The sequence below is a fragment of the Stenella coeruleoalba genome (genome assembly GCF_951394435.1).
Source record: "Stenella coeruleoalba genome assembly, chromosome: 1".
In the NCBI taxonomy this organism is placed as follows: domain Eukaryota; kingdom Metazoa; phylum Chordata; class Mammalia; order Artiodactyla; family Delphinidae; genus Stenella; species Stenella coeruleoalba.
The window spans coordinates 113,044,813-113,065,777 of NC_137169.1; the positions used below are offsets into that span (position 1 = coordinate 113,044,813).

A 20,965-nucleotide genomic window follows, 5' to 3' on the forward strand; every position below is an offset into this window, starting at 1 on the left:
CGGCTTTCCCCGGTTCAGTTTCTCGGGTGACTTTGGACAGCTCCTTGCCCGCCCCCTAGCCCCGCCTCTCCGTCCTGGTCTCGCTCTAGTCCAGCCCCCTCCACTCCGGTCCAGTACGATATTCGCTCGTCTCCCTCCGCCACGGCTCCGCCCAGGTCTTTCTCCTTTCGCACAGGGTCCGCGGGGTCCGGCCCTCCAGGGCTCCAGGGCTCTCCTGCCCCTGTGACCCAGGGCTGCCCAGGCTCCGCCCTGGCCCCGCCCTTCTCGGCTGCCCTAGTTCCGCGGCTCCGCCCTCCGGGCTCCTTCCGCCCCCTGATGACTCTGTGGTGCCCCCGGGTGTCGGCCTCGCGTGCGCTCTGTGGTTGCCCCTTGCCCTCGGGCCCGCCCACCTCGCGCGGTTGTCTTGGAGAGGGACGCTGAGGCGACGCCGCGGCAGGCGGGTCCCGCCTGTGGACGCGGAATAGAGACCCTTGATTCGGCCACCTCCAGGGCGAGCCCCACAGAATCCCGTCCTGCCTCCTTGCCCCCGTGAGTGTCCCCAGAGTCGCTGCGGACGGCACCAGCATGTCGGGCGAGGCGAGCGCACCACCAGTGGCCTCACCCAGGGCCCCGCGTCCCGGGATCCAGAAGTCATCCGGTGCAGTGACCAGGAAAGGGGACCGCGGGGCCAAGGAGAAGCCGACGACCGTCCTGCCGCCGGTGGGGGAGGAGGAACCCAAAAACCCTGGTACGCTGGTGGCGGGGTTGGGGGATCAGGCCTCTAGGCTTCTCCGCGCGCTCCCAACAGCCACTCGTCGCTCGGGTTAGCCAGATTGGATGGGGCGTCTTCGTTGTGCCAGGCAATGGCGGGCGAGACAGACGAGCCAGTAAATAATAACAGAATTTCTGGCGCTGAGGAGCGCTGTGTGGAAAAGGGATCCACCAGCTGAAGTTCAATATGTGAATGTAACTAGCTCCGGGCACATGGTAAGGGTGTTATAAGTGGTCACCGTTATGAGGTGTGCACGTGTTACTAGGCACGTTTCTTCTCTGTAGTATGGAGTCCTGCCCTGCCTATTACTGGGAGGCACAGTAGAGTTGATGGTGAGAAAGTATTTTATAAGCTGCAAATTCACTTGTTCACTCAACAAACGTACATTGTGCACCCACCCAAAGCGCCCTGCTCCATCCTGGGATATGAATCACAGTTTTCGTCCCAGCACAGTTCCTGAGACTCAGCTTGGCAGATGTTCGAATTGATTTTAAAGAAGCCACACTCTGGTTTGGGATGCTGACAAATACAATAAGATGTGCTAATTTGTATCAGAGAAGAAGGTCCAGGGAGTGGTGGAAAGACACAGGGGCGCTGCCGGGAGGTGACTCTGAGTTTAGTTTTATAGATATTCATTCATTTATTCAACAATTGCTTTTTGGATGCCTGCTCTGTGGTCAGGTCCAATAGAAAGAGAACGAGATGGACACAGTCCAGCTGGAATGGAATTTACGTTCTCTAGGAAAAGAAAACCATTGGAAAAGTACGCGTATGAGTGTGGCTCTTTATGTTGCAAGTGATAGAACCCCAACCCCAATGAATTATCCACAAAGGGGAATTGATTGGAAGGCTTCTTGATTCAAATCTACCAGTTTTGCCTTCAAAGAGGGACAGGAACTTGCTGTCTCTGGACTCAAGGAAAAACAACTTGGGAAAAGACTCTGATTGTCAGACATTGGTCAGGTGCCATCTCCTTGTCAGTGCTGGTGGCTGGGCGGGCGGAGGAAGCTATGGGAGCTGGAGAAAGAGCATCTTCCAGAAGGAGAGACAAGACAGGATAGAATCTCCTACAGATATGAACCTAGTTACATTAACACACACACACACACACACACACACATACATACACACACACACACATACATACACACACACTCACACCACTCTGGCTGCTGTGTGGAAAATGGAGTGGCAGAGGGAGAGAATGAAGGTAGGCAGCTGAGTTACGAGGCATTTCAATAGCCCAGGTGAGAGACAGTGGTAGTTGTGGACTCGGGTAGTGAGGGAGATGGGTTAGGCTCCTTGGAACAGTACTTCTGAGGTAGAAAAGAGTTGGTGAAGTAGTGGATGGGGTGGAAAGTGGGGAAGGTAGCAAGAATGATTCCATGTTTCTGTACTGGGCACGGGGTGGGTTAAGGTGCCATTCATGGAGACAGGCAGGCCTGAAGGAAGAGCACGTAAGAGATCTCCAAGGGGTGATGTCGGCTGAGCAGCTGCATGGAAGTGCGTGGAGCGGTGAGAAGATGTCAGGGCTGGAGATGTGAATTGGGGAGCTGCTGATGTTTGGGTGCATTTAAGCCCTGGGAATGAAAGAGATTCCCCTGGGGAGGGGGGAGTGGAACCGGAGACAGGAAAGGGCTCAGGATCCAGACTCAGTGATCTTAGAGGAGAAGGAGCTCCCCCAGGCAGGGGGAGCCAGAGGGGTCGGAGAGAAAGGGAGTGATAACAGGACAGGGCCACACGGTCACAGCGGCTTTAGCAGCCGCTATCGTGTGTTGTGGCAGGGCTCAAATGGGGTCGCGAGTGAAGGCAGTTGTAGGAACGTTGATAGATTGAGAGGACATCGCATCTGGTGGCTTCTATTTCTCAAGGAGCTACGAGGCAAGGTCAGAGCGAGTGTGAGGAGGGAGTGTGGGAGGGGAGGAGAGCAGGAGCAAGGCCCTTTCGGAGCTGTGCTGCCCACTAGGTCACTGCTAGCTACAGCCCAGAGGTGGAACACTTCCATCGTCCCAGTATGTCCTGTCGGGCAGTGCTGGTCTAGAGCAGCGGTTCTCCCTGGACCATCTTTGGCATCATCTGTGAGCTGGTTAGAAATGCAAATTCACAGACTCTACCCAGCCTATGGAATCAGAATTTGGGGGGATGGGGCCCAGCAAACTGCTTTAACAGGCTTTCCTACTGATTCTTACAGAAAGATGTTAAAGTTTGAGAACCTCTGTTTGGGGAAAGATGGTGTGAGTGAAGCAAGGAAGGACCCTCCCAGCAGAGGGAAGAGTCCAGGAAAGCAGGCAGTGTGCAGGAGTCAGCTGTACAAGGGGCTCCCCTAGCCTCCCAATGCCTCCTCTCATCAGCCTTGTCCATTCAGCTAATGTCTCTCGGGTGCCTGTGTCTCTCACCCTTTTGCCACGAGAACCTTCAAACCTCTCTGCATCTTGCCCCACAGTGCTGAGCACACGTCCTGCCAGCCCCCTTGCACCCTCTGGGCAGGCTCCCTGCTGTTGGCTGCAGGGGTTCTGTCCGGGGCACAGTCCCTGCAGCGCCTGCTGCCTGTGGGGCTCCAGGCTGTCCTGCATTTGGAAGAGCAGGCTGGCACCAAGCCCACCCTTCTGCCTCCGGTTTCTCGCCTTTGCCAGGGACACCCCTTCCCGTCTCAAGGAACCACTTCTTGTTGGGATGCCCATGCGGGAGCAGGAAAGAGCAGGGGTCTTTGGGGACTCAGGCACCTCAGGTTTGCGTAGCCCTCACGATGGGAAGTGGTGGGCATCTGTCTAAATTAATAAAACGCTTGAATGAGTTAAGATTTCCAAAGCATATATAGAACCGTGTGGGACAGGAGTAAGTGCTGTATCAATGTTTGCTAAATAAATAAAAGCCTACCACCCTGCTGGGCCTCGGTCTACCCGAGTGCGGGCGTGGGGATGGGGGTGGGAGCGGGGGCAGGTGGAGAGGTCCTTCTGCTTTCCTTTCTTTGCTCACATCAGGCCTGGGCCTTCTTTCTCCGTGTGACCCTGGGCAGTCCCCGCAAGGAAGGAACGTGGGAGGAGGCTGGGCTGGGGAGGAGGAGGCCCCCCAGGGAGCGGAGAGCGAGAGTGGAAGCGGCCTTGACCCACGGGGTGGGTGGACGAGCCGGCACATAAAAGAGGCGCCCTCATTGTCTACATTCCACGCCCTTTAGTCCCCTTCCTCCTAGGTCTTGATTTCCCACTGTTTCCTCTCAAGTGTTTTCAGTGTCGGTCTCTACAACGCATCTTACATGTTAAAAATGGCTGAGAGGACGTCTGCCTCGATGGAGGGGCCGCTGCCCGCCCAGAAGCCCGAAACCCCGCGCGGACGAGCGTGGGAACGCGGCGCAGTGCGCCGATCCCTGGCGGGCGGGGGCGCAGGGCTGGGTGGGACGTCCTCTGGTCTCTGCTGCCCTCTGTTGGCAGCCTTGGGCTACAGGGGGCGGGCGCGGCGCGGCGCTACGCTTCCCCTCCCGCTCTCGTCCCCGCCCCCACAGAGGAGTACCAGTGCACCGGCGTCCTCGAGGTGGACTTCGCTGAGCTCTGCACGCGGTGGGGCTACACGGACTTCCCCAAAGTGGTCACCCGGCCCCGCCCGCACCCAACCTTCGTCCCCTCCGCCTCTACGTCGGAAAAGCCCACCGTAGGTGAGTGACAGTGGAGACGCCGGGGTGTCTGCCAGGCCTACCGCGTCCATTCCCCATCGCACGGCGGGCCGAATGGCGGGGACGCAGGGCAATGTGTGTTTGAGTGAGCAGGGTGGATTCAAGGGGGCTGGTGGGGAGGTGGGGGCGGTCTTCCGTCGTCCTTTCCAAACCCTCGCAGATGCGGTCTGGCGGAGTCCTCCAATCCCGCGGCTCCGTGGGAGCCGTCCCGGCCTCTCCGGCTCCCGTAGGCCGGCCGGGGCGTGGGGCCCGGGGGCGGTGACCCTGCCCCCTCCCTCCTTCCCCGGCTCCTCGCACCCCTGCCTTCTAGACGAACAGCCGCTGTCCGGGTCCTGCAGCTTCAACAGCCTGGAGAGCAAATACGTGTTCTTCCGGCCCACCATCCAGGTGGAGCTGGAGCCTGAGGACAAGTCCGTGAAGGAAATCTACATCCGCGGTGAGGTCCGCCCCCCCACCAGTCCCTCTCACCAGCCGTCCACCACCGCACCTCTCCGGGCCTGAGGCGCCTTCTTCCTTTCCCTTCCGCAGGTTGGAAGGTTGAGGAGCGTATCCTGGGTATCTTCTCTAAGTGTCTGCCCTCCCTCAGCCAGCTTCAGGCCATCAAGTGAGGGGACATGGGGTTGGGGGAGGGGCAGGAGGCCAGTGTTGGAGACGGGCCACCAGTGGTCTGGGAGAAAGAACTGAAGGGGCACGGAAGGCCCTGGGGACTGTGCGGAAGGTGATAAGGAAGGGTGTGGCTGGGGTGTCAGGGTGGCTGGAGAGGACAAGGTGGGAAGGAGGTGGTGCTCCAGCTGTGTTTCTGTGCTTCCCACCATCTCCAGCTTCTGGAAGGTGGGGCTGACTGATAAGACCCTGACCACCTTTATCGCCCTCCTGCCTCTCTGCTCATCCACGCTCAGGTGAGCAGAGGGGAATAGGCAAGGGGGAGGCTACCTGGGTAGCCTGGCTGGCTGGGTGGTCAGAAGTGAGCAGTTTGGGGACAGGGGTGACAAGTTCCAGCTCCTGTGGCCTGGGCTGGCATCCCTGTGGAAAGAGGGTGCTGCTACTGTCTGTTGGGTTTTGAAGCTCTCATCTGACAAGCATTGGGGTCCCCTTTTCTGCCTACTCTGGTGCCTAAAGAGCCTACCTTTGGGGCCTTATCCCCTCTCCTCTCCATCAGTCCCACCACTACCTGCTCTCTCCCTGGAGGTTCCTCACTGCCTGGTGTCTGACACTGTACTAGGGACTGGTTCTTATCCTACAGGAACTGGCAGTCCACTGAGGGAGGGAGAAGGGCATAGGAGTGGATACTGCAGGGCACTGTGGGGACTGTAGTGGTGGAAGAATGGTTCATGAGAGACATGGAAGGCTGCCTGGAGGAGGTGGTGCCAAGCTGAGCCTTGAAAGAGGAATAGGAGGGGGCCCGGCAGGGAACTGGGAAAGGGCATTCTTGTATAGGAGGGAGCCAGAGCAAGGTGTGGAGCAGTATAACCACAGGGGTGGTTGCTGTATAAAGGACACAGCTGATTTGGCTGCCCTTTGTTGAAGCTCCTCCAGCACCCTTGACTTCTCCTGCTTCACAGAACCCACCGTCACTGGCTTGCCTCCTCACTTGTCTTCCTCCTGTAGATGGGATGGATGCTTCTTGAGGGCAGGGATTTTGTCTCCTTCAGCTGGAGGTCCTTGGGTGCTCTTTGTCTTGAACACCACAAAACACATATTGTATTCCGTCGTGGGAATTAGAAACAATTTAGCCAGCAGGAGGATAACTATAGAATTCATCTTAATATGTAAAAATAAGTCAGATCAACATGATAAAAATAATTAAAAATAAATGCAATCAAGTTTAGATGCTAGATGAGCCAGGCTGAAAGGTTGGGCAAATATCATGAGAGAAACTTTTTTAAAATTAATTAATTTTTGGCTGCGTTGGGTCTTCATTGCTGCACGCGGGCTTCTCATTGCTGTGCCTTCTCTTGTTGCAGAGCATGGGCTCTAGGCACATGGGCTCCAGTAGTTGTGGCATGCGGGCTCAGTAGTTGTGCATGGGCTTAGTTGCTCCGTGGCATGTGGGACCTTCCCGGACCAGGGCTTGAACCCATGTCCCCTGCACTGGCAGGCAGATTCTTAACCACTGTGCCACCAGGGAAGTCCCGAGAGAAACTTTTTTTAATAGAGAATTTTCCAGCCATTAGTTTCATTTTTTCTTGTGACTTGGAAAAACACCTCCATTTTCTCAGTACTGTTGGAGAAGCCACTGCCTTGTGGAGGGGTCATGTATTGGGTACCTATTACTGTGTAACAAGTTACTTCAAAACGTAGTGGCTTAAAACAACCAACATTTATTATCTCACAGTTTCTGTGAGATAAATCCGGGTGTAGATTAGCTGGCACCTCTGGGTCAGCGTCTTGGTGAGGTTGCGGGAAGGCTGTTGGCCGGGGCTGCAGTCATCTTGACCGGGGCTGGAGCATCTGCCGCCAGGCTCACTTATGTGGCAGCTGAGTGGCCACAGCGCCTCCACTCGGGAGCCTTTCCACAGGTCATCTGGGTGCCCTCACCACTTGGCAGCTGGTGCCAGAGAGCACCCGGGTTGGAAGCCACAGCCTTTTTGTAACCTAAACTTGGAAGTGACAGCCCATCGCTTTTGCCATATGCCATTCATTAGAAGTGAGTCACTAGGTCCAGCCACACTCAAGGGGAGAGGATTGCATTGGGGCACGGATACCAGGAAGTGGGGAGCACTGGGGTCATCTCAGAGGCCCCCTGACCACACCTCACTAACTCTGGGGAGTAACCCCTTCACACGGCACACTTCCTGGATTTCTAGTCTGGAGAACTGTCACATAATTTCCTGTATCAGGGAGTTGGGCGGGGCGGGGGTGTGTGTGTGCATCCTTTGCCTCTGTTTCCAAGCTGCTTCCCAGAGCCCCACCCTTCCTCTTTGTCCCCTTCCCTCATCTGGCCTCAGTGGTGCCTCCTGGGTCTCAGATCTCCCCCACCCTCAGGAAGGTGTCTCTGGAGGGGAACCCGCTGCCGGAGCAGTCCTATCACAAGCTCATGGCAGTGGACAGCACGTGAGACTCCTTTCCCTCACCCCCTTTCTCTGGGCCTGCCCCCCATTCCAAGTCACCCTTTGTTCCCTTGCCCCTCCAGCACCTCTCCAAGCACCCTCAATTCCTGCCTCTCCACCCTCAGACCGAATGGCCCTCCTCATGCCCCCGTTTTCCGAGGTTCCGGGGAATGCCCAGGACCCCGTGTTTCCTGTGACCCGCGTTCTCCCTCCTGCTGCCCAGGATCGCGCACTTGTCTCTGCGGAACAACAACATCGACGACCACGGCGCGCAGCTCCTAGGCCAGGCTCTGTCCACGCTGCACAGCTGCAACCGGACCCTGGTCTCCCTCAACCTGGGCTTCAACCACATCGGTGACGAGGGCGCGGGCCACATCGCGGACGTGCGTGCGAGGCCGGCAGGGGCCCCCGCGCGAGCTGTGGCGGCCCGGGGCCAGCCAGCTCACTGCCCCTCCCTGACCCCCGTAGGGCCTCCGGCTCAACCGCTCCCTGCTCTGGCTGTCCCTGGCCCACAACCGCATTCAGGACAAGGGCGCCCTGAAGCTGGCCGAGGTGGGTGTGCGGGCTGAGCGGGGCCGGGGAGCGACCCCCACATCCTCCCGCTCCCCGGGCGGCTGAGCGCGAGGTGCCGCCCCGCCCCAGGTCCTGCGCCCCTTCGAGCTGACGCACACCGAGGTGGTGGAGCGCCGGCGCCTCCTGCTGGAGAAAGGTTCGCAGGAGCGCTTGCGATCGGTGAGGAGCGCTCGGAGCCTGAGACCTGAGCCCTTGGAACCGCTGCCCAGGTCGGCTGCTTTCAGCTAGCTGGCCGAGTCTTAACCCGTCCTCTCTCCCTCTGTCGTGACCGTTTTGCTCTCCGACCTCTGCACAGATATAACAAACGTTTGAGTTCTTACTGCAGAACCACTCCGCAGATGGTAGAGTGTATTTGTTAAGAGGACTAGATTTAGACCGCAGGGACTTGGAATCTGGCCCTTCCACAAAACAGCTTGGTACCTTAGGCGTGTGACTTAACCTCTCGGGCCTCAGTTTCCTCATCTGTAAAATGGGGATAACTGTACCTAGCTCATAGGATTGTTGACAGGATTAAATGAGCTAATTCATCTAATACACCTGGAACAGTGCCTGGCACTTAGTTAAAAATATGTCAGCTACTGTTTTCTCCTCAGTATGAGTCTGAATGCCACCTCCCCCCACCCCCAGCTCATCCCTGGGTCCCTCTGCCGTTTCTTCCCAACAGCACCTGCACCAGAAGGGTCCCAAACAAATTATGTTAGCATTTAGGCAGGGAGATTGGGGTAGGGGTGCTGCCAGTCTGACTGCCACCCAGGCATGAGGCTTCCCCTCACTCCTCACTGGGGAAGGGGCGCCGGACTCTTCCTCCTCCATCCTCGCCCATTTGTGAGCACAGCCTTCCACCTCTCAGACATGGGGACTCCAAAACAGAGCGTGAGAAGAATCAGCTGATGAGGGTCAGCAGTTTCGCAATGGTGGAGAAAGACAAGATGCAGACAACGAAGACCCCTAAGGGTCTGGGCAAGAAAAAGGAGAAGTCCGGGGTAGGTGTGCTGTGGGCAGCAGAGCCCTGGGCGCTGCAGGAACAGGGTGGGGCGGAGGGAGGAAGGCCTTTGAAAGTCCACCTCTGGCCCCTCCCACACCTGTTCCCCATCTGCCAGGGAGGTAGGACTCTCATCTCTCTTCTTACATCCCCCACAGGAAGTGGTGAAGAAAGAGGAGAAGTCAGGGTCTGGGCAGTCACCCACACAAGGAACCCCTAAGAAAGAAGACTCCACAAAGACAGGCAAGGGGAGTAAGTGCTGGCACCCCTCTGCGGCGCCCACTTGGTGTGGAGGAAGGAGGAGCACGGGGCGGGATGCGGGAGGCCTGCGCTGAGCTAGTCTTCTCACCTTGATGTCGGAAGCTCCAACCGGCCCCATCCACGGCACTCCACACCGTTTCTCCTGGGCTGGACCCCTGTGGCCCTGCCCTCGGAGAAGAAACCCGCCTACCTAGCTGGGGGTCCCCCCTTCAGCTCTATTTCTGTTGTACCCAAACCCAAAGTTTGAGGAGTCCCCTTCCTCGCCGCAGTCCATTCTCTCTGGGGAAACTGAGTCATAGCAGAGGTCTGCACTGTGCATTCTGGCTCCTCTTCCCACTCCAGAGGTAACCATCCCTGAGCAGAAACTAAGCAAGGGAAAAGGGACCAAGACTGTGAGCAAAGAGAAGCGCAGCATCCTCCCGGAGTCGGAGGTAGGCTGCAGGAGAAGCGGGGTGGGGGACACGTCCCTGGGGTCCAGTCCCCCAGCCTTCCTGGCATGGAGTCTCCGGCCCTGTACTGTGGCAGCAGCCACTTCAACTCACATTGTGCCCTCAGTCCTGGCCCCCTCCCTAATCCAACCTGGGCTTGCAGGGGTAGCAGAGCTCAGTGCCCCCTCCCCTTCTACCTTTACTTGCTTATTAGGAGCCCACACTTTTGATCCTCTGCCTCAACTCAGTCTGCTTCCCGAAAGGCCATTTGTTCCTCACCACCACGCCCACGGTTGCTCGTACAGTTGCACAGGGAACGAAGCACATTCTCCTTTGCCCCTGCCAGCAGCTCCCCAGGAGGGCAGGGTGTCTTCCTAGTCGTGGTACTACCCCCACCCTGTGCACAGCTACTTGAGACCCTCTCTCCTTCGCCCCTGGAGCCTCCCTTTTCTATTTAAACTTGGACCAACTTGTTCCTTGCTTTGGAAACCTTCCTGGACTGCTGACTCCATAGCTCCCACCCCTCCGCAGTGGAGTCAGCTAACCCTAAGCCTAACCCGAGGGCTATCTGTCCTTACACAGGCGTACCTTGTTGTATTGTGCTTTGCAGATTTTTTTTTTTTTTATACAAACTGAAGGTTTGTGGCAACCCTGCGTCGAGCAAGTCCGTTGGTGCCATTTTTTTCCAAGAGCATTTGCTCACTTCGTGTCTCTGGGTCACATTTCGATAATTCTCTCAATATTTCAAGCTTTTTCATTATTTGTCATGGTGATGTGTGATCAGTGATCTTTGATGTTACTACTAGGATTCCCCGAAGGCTCAGATGATGGTTAGCATTTTTTTAGCAGTTAAGTATTTTAAAATTGAGGTATATACACTGTTTCTTTAGACATAATGCTATTGCACACTTAGACTGCAGTATAGTGTAAACATAACTTTTACACGTACTGAGAAACCAAAAGAATGTGACTCGCTTTACTGCGGCTGTCTGGAACCGAACCCACAATATCTCTGAGGGTATGCCTGTGTCTGTCATCAAAAGACCTCCCCACCTTGGCAGGGAACGGCGCCTCCACTTCTGGGAGTCTTCTCTGGCACCCAGGACAAGATCTTACAAAAGAGGAAAGTCGGGTGGAGAAGGCGGGCGAGGCTTGCCTCAGTGCCAGTTTTCTGTCCCTGCCCCAGGCCTGATCCAGGCTGCTGACTCTCCCCAGGACTGTTGCATTTTCCTCTCCTCCTGCCTTTAGCGTCATCTCCCTCCAGTCCACTGCCCTCATTGCTCTCCCTGTTAGGAATTACTTAGTGAATGCCAACACACTATTTCGTGCCTTTGCACCTGCTGCCACTTCCCCCCGATCTTCATCTGACAGGGACCACATACTATTCAGATGTCAGCTCACAGGCCACCTCCTCCAGGACCCCTGCCGAGACCCGCTAGCTGTGCCTCCTCCGTGCCCCCTCCGTGCCCCCAGAGTACTGAGCTTCCCCCTCTGTCAGCTCTGACAGCATACTGCATTGCTCTCTCACTCTCTGGCTCCCCTGCGCAAAGCTGCTGCTTGAGGGTATGGGCTTATTTATCTTTGTATCCCCAGCACCTGGGACAAAGCCTGGTCTGTAGCCGGCCCTCAAAGCATGTATGTTGAATGAATGAATGGCCTGTTGACCAGCTCCCCTCTCCTCTGCTGCAATCAGTATTCTGCCTGAGCAGGTGGTTGGGGAAGCTACTGAGATGGTCAACCCTCTCCTGGAGCCCGTGGAGCACCGAGATGGGAAAGTTTTCATGCCTGGGAACAGGGTCCTTTTGCATCTCAACCTTCTCCGTACGTTTGCCAACCCCCCCCCCCAAGCCCCACCTTCCTGCCACGAGGCTAGCTGGGCCCCATGCTGTCACAAGGGTGCCCCCGCCCTGGCTCCACGGAGCGGAACCTGGTTCTCCAGTGGTTGGGCATCATGATGGTGAAGGCCCTCTGGCATGGGGCTTTGGGGTGGGGGTGAGGGAGGTCAGACAAAGGAGGCGTCAGAGAAGTAGAGCTGGAGTGAAATTAGTCCTAGGTAAGTGAGCTGGGGAGCTGGGGGAGCAGGGGGTTAGTTTTGGAGTAAGAGGGTCGCAGAGGGTGTCCCGTGAGGGTGTAGGCAAGAAGGAGGTTGGCAGTGCCGGAGGCCACGTCGTCTGCTTCTTCCACCAGGAAACCGCATCACAGAGGTGGGGCTAGAGGCCTTCCTAACCGCAGTGCAGTACCAGGCACAGTTCTCCGAGTCCAAGAGCGCGTCCAGGGGCCCCGTGGGGCTGCTGCGGCTGTCCCTGGCGGTGAGTGCCCAGGGACTGCAGCTGCTGCAGGCAGCTTGTCTCCCTATTTCCAAGACAGGCCTGTAGTTTCCCTTATTCTTTTTATCACAACACAGCCTTCATCTCTCTTGCTGTGAGATGGGCGGTCACACTCCTTTGCCTTTTCTCCATGTCCTCCAGCCCCTAACCCACCCTGTCCCAGGAAATGTTTTTCTCCCAGATGCTTAATCTTCATTGCTTTTGTCAGCTATCAGCCTTCCTTTTCTTCCTTCAGAAAAACTGCTTCTCCCCACAATGTCCTGCGTACACCACGATCCAAGAGCTGATGCTGCCAAGGGACCCTGTCAGTAAAGCCAAGCACAAAGAGGAGGCGGCTGTGGCTTCCTCCACCTAGCCCCCTCCCACCTTCTTCCCAGAGATTCTGGGCCACGGAAGCATCTCCTTTCCATGTGTGGGTTGGCCTTCCCACGGGAGAGCTCAGATCCTTAACAAAGTCTATTGCTGTACTTTTTTCCTTGAGGTTGTCTGAAAACTTTGTCCCAGAACTACTGGGAATATTTGGACTTTGCGCCTGTTAACAGCGCGTTGACATGGCCAGAAATGGCCGAATGGCTTTATGGTTCTGCTGGGGGTGATCTCAGCCCCTCTGGTGGTGGCCGACCAGGGGTGTTGCTCTCCTGCCTCCTCAGGACCTAGTTCTTGTTGCCCAGACCAGAGTCACTACCCGTGCCAGCCGTCCCGTTCCCTGGAGGACATGTGATACACGAGGGTTTGCACTGCCTCTGCTCTCAGAGGCAGAAGGGAAAGACTTGGGATAGTAACCAACACGCGCAGGCTGAGTGGAAGAGCGGGTGGGGCAGAGGGATGGAGCACGGGCTCCACCCTTCCACCCTCCTGGGTCCCTTCCCCCTTCTGCTGCTCCATCCGGCCCACGTGTCTGGACTGGTTTGGAGGAGGGGCAAGGGCTCAGCTTACGAAAACGTAGAGTTGTCAGGCTGCTTTAGAGAGGGTGCCGAGTCTCTTGTCATCTACGTAGCAAAGTCCAAGCACTAAACACGAACCCTAATGACACTGCCTGCTGCTGTCAGCCGCCTGAAACCAGAGCCACCCAGGCAGTGCGGGGGCCAGAGGGGTCAGGAGAGCTGGGGGACCCGACTCTTCACCCTCAGCGCAGCCTCCACTGAGATGACCCGACCGTGCCCCAAGAGCCCAGGGCCGGCTTCTGGGGAGCTGACATCCACTCTTCGGGGAGCGTCCCTTCTTCACCTCTGGTCACATCCTCTCGGCCCCGACTCCGCTTTCTGTTGCCTGGACAGAGCCCTGCTGTCCCTGCCAGCGCTGCCTCTCTGCGGGGCTCCGTGGCCCTCAACAGTCCTCTCTCTGCCTCTGACCACCTGCGCTGCTGCTCAGCCTCTCGGTGGCTGGCTGGGCTTCTGCAGGGAGCAGCTCTTTGAATTCCCAACACTGAGCACACAGCAGGCGCTCTCCAGTAACGTCTAGCCTCTCAGTTACCCTTGCCCGAGGCCTTCTAAAGCTCCAGGGGATCCGTACAGTTCTTGTCCGCACCCCTACACTTTATCAAGAACGAATCGTGTATTAATTCTGATGCCCAACTAGACCGTAAGCTCCCAAGGTCAGCACTCAGCATCATGTTGGGTTTAGGAGGGAAAACGTCAGTTAGGGGGCGAAAGAGAATTTGTCCCTTAGTCCAACAACGACAGCAAAGAGAAGCAGTTTGAGTGGTTACAGTCCTGGGGGTGTGGCCACGTCTGATGAGCTGCTTCCAGGGGGTGCCTGTGGGAGGACGCAGAGGACCGATGACAGCAGCTGGCCAGGCCTCTGAGATGACCCTCACCTATGTACTGCCTTTAAAGTCCTGAAGCTCACTGAGGGCAGCTCACTGAGGGCAGCTCACGAGGGCTCTTGATTCTGGGGCCACTGCGTGCGTGCGTGCGTGTGTGCGCGCGCGTTGTCTTTTTGTGTTCTGGCCACGGGGGCTGTATCGCTTAGTCTGAAGTTCAGTGAAGTGCACATCTGGAACTTCGGGAGAGAATACGGCAAGGCCTGGGTCTGGGGCTGCCTTCTGTTCCCTCTACTCAATTCCAATCAGTCTCAGAGGGAATATCACAATATCTCTGATCACAGCAGTTCCAAGAATCACACACACACCACCACAGTTGAAGAATATTTAACTTTTCTTAAAAAAAAATCTTAACCATGAAAGGAAGAAAATAAAAGAGTATACATTATTTTAACAGCAAAACAGTCATTTCCATATCTGTATTTTATATATATTATATATATTTATATATATATATGTATATATACACCTAGCACAGTGTGTATATTCTATTAGTCTGTGGGGAGTGGAGTGGATGTGGTAATAGGGGCCAAGGCTGTGGTGGCCCCTGGGGATGGTCCTAGGTTAGTTTAGGGACTCCAGCATTCAAACCCCTACCCCCACCTCCCTGGGGCCCAGTTTTCAGCTCTGTACCTGATACACTGGTTTTCTATAGGGAGAGGGTGGGGCAGGGTGGACACAGGTGGGGTAAGAAGTTCCCCTGAAGATGAGAAGTCCTAGGAGGGAGGGAGTAGCTCAGCACCGAGCTGCAGAGGCTAGGCTCTCTGGCCAGGCAGGGCCGGAAGCTGGATGCCGCCTTGCCGGGGGCGGAGCGCTCAGGGCTGGCTCCACCTTTGGGCCCTGATCCTGGAGCTGGGCTGCCGACAAAGAGATACAAGTGAACCTCCTCTTCCCTTAGCAGTCCCTCTGTAACTGCCTTCGGCACGCCAGGATCAGAAACAAAAAAGGTCAAAGTTATTTACAATAGCAAAGATGCACATACAATACATACATATTTATAGGAAACCAAAGTGACAAAGAGGAGAGGTGGAGACACCCGCCCCAGCCTTGGGCTCTGTGGAGAAGGGAGGGGAGGAAGAAAGTGCATTTACACTGGAGCCGCCTCCTTTCACCCACACACACAGGCGCGCACATCCGTGGGACGAGGGGGGCCTTTCAGATGCAGTCAGCATGCTTAGGAGACACAAGGCCTCGAAGGGTTGGGCTGAAGGGAGGGGAAAAGACACGGAAACTTGACTCCAATCCGAGCAGACCAAGCAACATGCGCATCTCCCCCCGGTCTTGGCTGGAGCTGTCTCTTCAACCGCCTGCCTCCACCGCAGGGAGGAGGTTTGGGCTCTCCCCACCCTGAGCCCTGCCTCAGGCCAGTCCCTAGAGGAGGAGTCGGGACACGGAGGATTCGGTGGTTTGGACAGCTACAGTCCTGGGGATGTGGCCGAGTCCGCCGGGCCGTCTTCCAGCGGGGCGTTGTGGCCTGCAGGGATGTGGGGATGGCAGTGAGGGGCTGGCCTCTGAGATGACCCTCCCTGTGTTCCGCCTGCAAAGCCCTCAGGCTTGTCAGAGCAGCTCTTCAGTGCCATCCTTCCGTGACAAGGCATTCTCCTCCTCCAGAAACCCTGGAGTTCCCTGTGCGACCCGGAAAGGGCTGCGTACTGAACCCCACTTCTGTTCTGTCGGCCCCCAAAGCCCACGGGTAGGTATGGGTCTGTCTTCCTAAGCTGGAACACAGCCATGGCCCTGGCCCATGCAATCTGCTTCTGAACCACTTCTTAAGAACAGGTTTCAGATGTGAGACGAGGCTCCCCCTGGTTTGTTATCTCCATAACCCAAGGGAAAAGAGGGTTCAGTTATAAGTTTCCCAGTTTTAGGGGAGCTTCCGTGCGCCTTCCCTAAAATGACCTCTTTCTGAAGCTGAGGGAACGAATGAATGAACTGTACTCAGGGGGAGACGAGGCCCCTTCTCAGAACTCCCGCGTCCTCACACTGCACGGCAGTGCTTCCTCAGGAGACGGAGGCCTTCTCCCTGCACACCCCACCCCACCCCCGGAGGACTTCACTCACCATCCTCAGGGCAGGGCCCCAGTTCGCAGCTGTCCCTGGAGTCAGAGGCCAGGTGCTCCTTGGCTGGAGGGGACAGGGAGCTGTCTATCCATCTAGCTGCCTCTGTGTGGAAACCGCCCACAGGCGTGGTACCACCGGACGACTCTCCCCCGAGGGACCTGAGCAGCTCTTTGTGGGCCAGCTCCATGTCCTGGAAGAGTTGTAGAGGGACATCTGCTCTCAAGCCCCTCTGTTCATGAGCCCCTGGGGAAGGGGCAATGCCCTCTTCTCCGTGGGGTCCAGGGGATGGGTTGTGCTTGAGGGCGGCTGGCTGGGCTGAGGGTAGAGCCCCAGGCCAGGATCTAGGGCTCCCATGGAGACACACCGTGTAGCTCACTCGTGTGGGTGATGGGTCTCGGCGCAGTGGACTGAGGCCTCCAGGGTCCCAAGCCCTTACCTTGAGCCTGTTGAGCTTGACGGTGAGCTGCTCGATGGTACGGAAGATCATGCCCATGTCCCTGAGGGCCAGGCTGGGGGGAGAGCGGCCCAGGCGCCTTTGATCTTCATTGCCTTCCCGCAGCGCGGGCCGAGGCGCCGGCTGCCAGGCAGGGAGGCCATCGGGCTGGGAGGGCCCCACGCGTGCCCCTGAGGGGTCAGTGCTTGAGTCCAGGGGTCCTGCCGGCATGCTCACGTAAAAGCAGTTTCCTGTCCCCAGCAAGACAAAGCGATTAGGAGGCAAACAGAGAGGAAGTCTAAACCATCTTCCGCTCCCCTGGTGTTCCCCAGGCCAGCTGACGGGGCCAGGGAAGCCATCCTGCAGACGAGCTCGGAGTAGGCTGGCCTCGTGCTGCCTACCAGTCTCCCAAAAGCCCTTCTCTGCCAGAGAGCCTTCGAGATGGCGACTTTGCTCAGCTTGGCCCAGAGCAGGGGAGATGCTTAGTGGTGGAAGCTAAGGGAGAAGGGGCAGCGTGGTTGTGTTTCTTCTGGGAAAGGGGAGCGGCTCCCATTCCCTGAAGGAAGGGTAAAGAGGGCGTGGGCTGGTTTTAGGCACTAGCCTCCTTCCCTCTGCCCCATCTCAGGCTCTGCTGCTGAACTTCGACACGGTGCCCTGCCCCAACTGCCATCTATTTCATGATCCTCGAGGTACCTCAACTCATCAGAGGGGGTCGGGGACACACAGAGAAGGACGTAAGGCTGACTGACAGGGCAGTAAGCATAGGTAAGTGCCCAGGAGCCTGCAAGGCCACGTAAGCCCTTTTCCACAGTGACACTGGATGGTGGCTAGTGTCGGGGAGAGGTGGCTCAGAATGTCGGGCTAAGGACACTGGGCCCTGGGCGCTGGGCCAGGCTTCCCAGCCCCCTTTCGTGACTAAGCAGAGCTGCTTAACCCTACTGCTTTGAGCCGCTCTCGCGAGGGGCTGGCACAGGGTCCATTCTTCCGTCTTCAGGCCCACGTCCTACTCCTCACCCATTCCAGACAGTTCAGGGAGTATGGACGGAGGTGTGTGGCCACGTGACTGCAGGCAAGGGTCTAACACCTGAAGCCCAGTTCTGCCCCCGTGGGCCTGCATTCTAGCCCTGGCCTGTCTCTGGCTCCAAAGAGAAGTTCATTACCCGTAGCCTTTGCTCCGCCTTCCACTTCGGGTGGCTCAGGCTCTGACTGGCCACTCTCTGGTAGTGCAGGGACAACTTTGCTGCCTGCCACCTCAGCTGCACCGACACCACCACCAGGGACAGTAGAGACTGAGAGAGAAGGAGAGGGAAGGGAGAGAGAACAGGAAGGAGAGGGAGAAGGAAGGGGGGAGGGAGCGGGGGTAGAGAAAAAGGGAAGAACAAAGTGAACGCAAGATCACACATGATTATACCCCAGGGAGCTGAAGACAGCCGCTCCAACAATTCACCAGAGAAGAGAGCAGGGAGGCCAGGTCCCAGAAACCCAGGAGAGAGCACACACCTTGGGCAGATGGAAAGAAAAATGCTCCTGGAAAAGGAGGCAGAGCTGGGCACTAGGGGAGGAAAGGAGACCCCCTAGCACTAACATGGACCCCCCACCCCCCCACCTCAACCCCTCGAAAGCATCCCGTGCTTCGGTTCATCTTTCCTGCTGCACTCCTCAGACCAGGCTGCCCTCTCTTCAGCTTACTCTTCCCTCCCTCCCCCGAGCTCTGGCCAGACAAAGCTGCCCTGGGTCCCCATCCCAGCCAGTCTTGGCTTTTCCTGTCTTACAGCCCACGGCATTCCACAAGCCGGGCGCCCTCCCTACGTCCCTGCTCATTCAACACAGCCCCACACTCCCCATGCGTCTCCCCAGCCTTGTCCTCAGCCCCTAGTCTTGGCTCCACCTCTAGTCCCACTGCCACCTCCATCCTACACGCCAATTCCTTCGCTGCTATCTGGAGTCACCTGGGAACGAAGCTCCCGAGAAGAGCCCCACTTTTCCTCAGAACTGGAAAAGCAGTGACAAACGCTAGCAGAAACTTTTACTGACAGTTGATTTGTGTCAAGCAGTCGTAATACCCTTATATTGTAGAATGGAGTCCAGAGGTGATTCAGATTTTTGCCTAAGGTCACACGGGTACTAAGCGACGGAGCTAGGACTCTGCACCTAAGCTGTCCGACCCCAAAGCCTTTGCGTGATAGCAACATGTCTCCTTCCCCCAGGATCTGGACGAGCCTCTGCACACACGGTTTGCAGGACAGAGGCGGGGAAGGAAGTAGCCATCTGGAAGACTCAGCGCTACCCTAGCAGAATTGGGCGTGTGTCTCCCCAGTGGACACCCCGATGTCTTTTACCTTTTCTCACAACTTTGTAACTTCCTGTTGCCTCTGTGCTCGAAGCTTCTTCCTCTGGATTCCTGTCCAGCTCAGGAGATTCCCAGATCCCAGAATTCCTGGTCCTTGGGGGCAGGTGTTCCAGAGAACAGAGAGCCGTGTCCTCCTGCTGGCCCCGCTCTGGCCCTGAGAGCGGGGCACTGTCCCCTTCACCCCCAGTGGGAGCTCGCCCTGGGGAGCCTGGGTCCCAGGGGTGAGAAGTGATGCTGATGACGGAAGGTGTAGGTGTCAGGTCGTCCTCGGGCTCCCCAGAAGTCTGTGGGTCCATGGGGCGACCTGGCAGCAGGCTCCACAGGATCAGGTGCCGCAGGTTCTCCACTGGAGGGGAAACAGGGCGATGGCTTCCTGGAAACAGGACTACACACCTCGCCAGTCGGGGGAGGGTGCAGAGGTGGCAGGAGGGCCACTGCTCCCCTCTCCCACAGCAATCTTGGTGAAACTTCTCCAGTCACAGGGTGGAGCTGTGGGACTCTGGCCAACCAGCTGGGTGGGTGGGTGGGGGGACAGGAATGACAATTGTCTCTCTGCATCCATCTCTCCTCAAACACAACAGGGAGAGCCTTTGAGCAGGTAAGAGAGTGGGGTGTCTGCCATGGTGTTCACAATGGCCATGCTACTGGGGCACCGGGGGGCTGACGGTTGGGGCCACGAGGCACTCACCGTCCTCCAGGGCTGCATCAGCGAGTCCTTCCATGAACAGAGGGCCTGGGAGGGGCAGGAGGATGGGGTCCCTTGTCCTGCTGCCCCTGTTCTCTCCATCCAGGGAGGCAGAAGGGTGAGGCAGGGTACCCAGCTCCTCTTCTTCTATGCTGCCCTCCTGCTTGGGGCCCTCTAGCAGGACCGGGTGCTTCCCTTTGACCCTCTGCTGGGGCCCAGTGCCTGTTTTGGATGGGAGGACAGTGTAAGACAGGGAAAGAGGGAAGGCACGTATGGGTTGATCCCAGGCCCAGCTTTGGGTTCAAGGGGCTGGGAACACTGCCTGATTCCACAATGTTTACTGAGCACCTACTATGGCCAGGCACTGTCCCAGGCTCTTGGCATACATCCGTAAATAAAACAGAGATCCCCGCCCTACGGAACTTGAATTCTAGTGGACGGACATAAAGAAAAATAAAATAAGTAAACTGTCTACATAAATTAGAGAAGTGCTACAGGAAAGAAGAAAACATGGCGCAGGGTGTGGGAGGTCAGGAACGCTGGTATTAAACCGAGTGGTCAGAGAAGGTATATTGGTGTAAAGCTGACACCTGCACAAAGACTTGAAGGGCGTGCGGGAGTTAGAAGCATTCTAAGCAGAAGGAAACAGAAAAGGGACCCAGCCAGGGAGCCCACCGGGGAGATTTCTCTCTAAACATGAGACCCTAAGTTATTTCACATAAAAACTCAACGAGAATTCTGTCTGAGACCCTCCTGCCCCTGCCAATCCCATCCCGGCGACTGTACCTTCAGCCCTTTGGGCTCCCTATCCCTGCCCCCACGAGACTCCTGTGTCTGCAGATGTGAGTGCATTCTGCTCTCCGTTAGGCACCCCCGGACCTGACCGCCCCTCTCTTCCTCCCCTGCTCGATACCTGGCACCCAGAGAGCCCAGGTTGAGAGCTCTGTTCAAGTGAGCTGGCCCACATTCGCTTCAGCCTGTTCTCTTTCCTCTTCCAGACTCTTTCTTCCTCACTGTTTCTTCTCTACCCTTATCAAAACCTCACACCTCTGGCCCCGACAGCCCTCTCCCATCACCCCCACAGGCACACCTGACCACCTCCCTACTGTGCCTACAGAAAATGGAATGGGTTGGGCTCCCAAAAAGACAGCTCAGGGGACTTACCTCCAGGTACTGTCTCAGGCTCTGGCTCACTACGGAACACCTCGGAGTCATCCAGTCCTTCCCTGAGGGAAGAAACAGCCCAGGGTGAGAGAGGATCGCCTGCTGGGAAGTCTGGCTCTCTGCCAGCCAGGAGGAGGTGAAATTCCACTCGGGCCTCCTGAGCTGGGATGGGCGATGAAGGAGCAGGGCCCAGGGAGGGAGGGGTTTAGACTCTGGCACCTGCCATCTGGCTGGCAACCCGGAGGGGAGGGTGGGTGTCGGCCAAGCTCTCCTGGTCACGATTTTATACCCCCCACCCCACTTCAGGCACAGTCTCTACTACAGCCGAGTGGGGGGCTGCAGGGGGAGAGCAGACGGCGACGGAAGGCAGAGATGTGAGGGTACCTTCCGCCACCTGCCCATCCCCAGGGG

General features: G+C 57.1%; 2 protein-coding genes across 8 annotated transcripts in view; one reads left to right on the forward strand and one right to left on the reverse strand.

Annotated features, from left to right (window-relative positions):
• Positions 1-564: 564 nt before the first annotated feature.
• Positions 565-13,512, forward strand: LRRC71 (leucine rich repeat containing 71; the record flags this gene model as incomplete). Its single annotated transcript, XM_079944609.1, has 14 exons — positions 565-727; positions 4,251-4,400; positions 4,729-4,854; positions 4,947-5,022; positions 5,240-5,317; positions 7,692-7,851; positions 7,937-8,020; positions 8,111-8,250; positions 8,892-9,024; positions 9,182-9,275; positions 9,627-9,715; positions 11,422-11,533; positions 11,900-12,021; positions 12,275-13,512. The coding sequence occupies 14 exons, from the start codon at positions 565-567 to the stop codon at positions 12,392-12,394; spliced, it is 1,647 nt and encodes a 548-aa protein (XP_079800735.1). The 3' UTR covers positions 12,395-13,512.
• A 380-nt stretch (positions 13,513-13,892) lies between these two features.
• The window catches only part of ARHGEF11 (Rho guanine nucleotide exchange factor 11), a 113,023-nt gene continuing 105,950 nt past the window's right edge, over positions 13,893-20,965 (reverse strand). For 6 of the 7 annotated variants that reach the window (XM_079913710.1, XM_079913706.1, XM_079913711.1 and 3 more), the window contains 7 exons: positions 20,555-20,616; positions 19,394-19,612; positions 18,695-19,051; positions 17,516-17,644; positions 16,359-16,606; positions 15,923-16,112; positions 13,893-15,335 (listed from right to left, as the gene is read on the reverse strand). In XM_079913710.1, coding sequence (XP_079769836.1) covers positions 15,277-15,335; positions 15,923-16,112; positions 16,359-16,606; positions 17,516-17,644; positions 18,695-19,051; positions 19,394-19,612; positions 20,555-20,616 — 1,264 coding nt within the window. In that variant the 3' untranslated portion in view covers positions 13,893-15,276. The remainder of the gene's footprint in view (positions 15,336-15,922; positions 16,113-16,358; positions 16,607-17,515; positions 17,645-18,694; positions 19,052-19,393; positions 19,613-20,554; positions 20,617-20,965) is intronic. The other variant, XM_079913712.1, reaches the window with a different exon arrangement.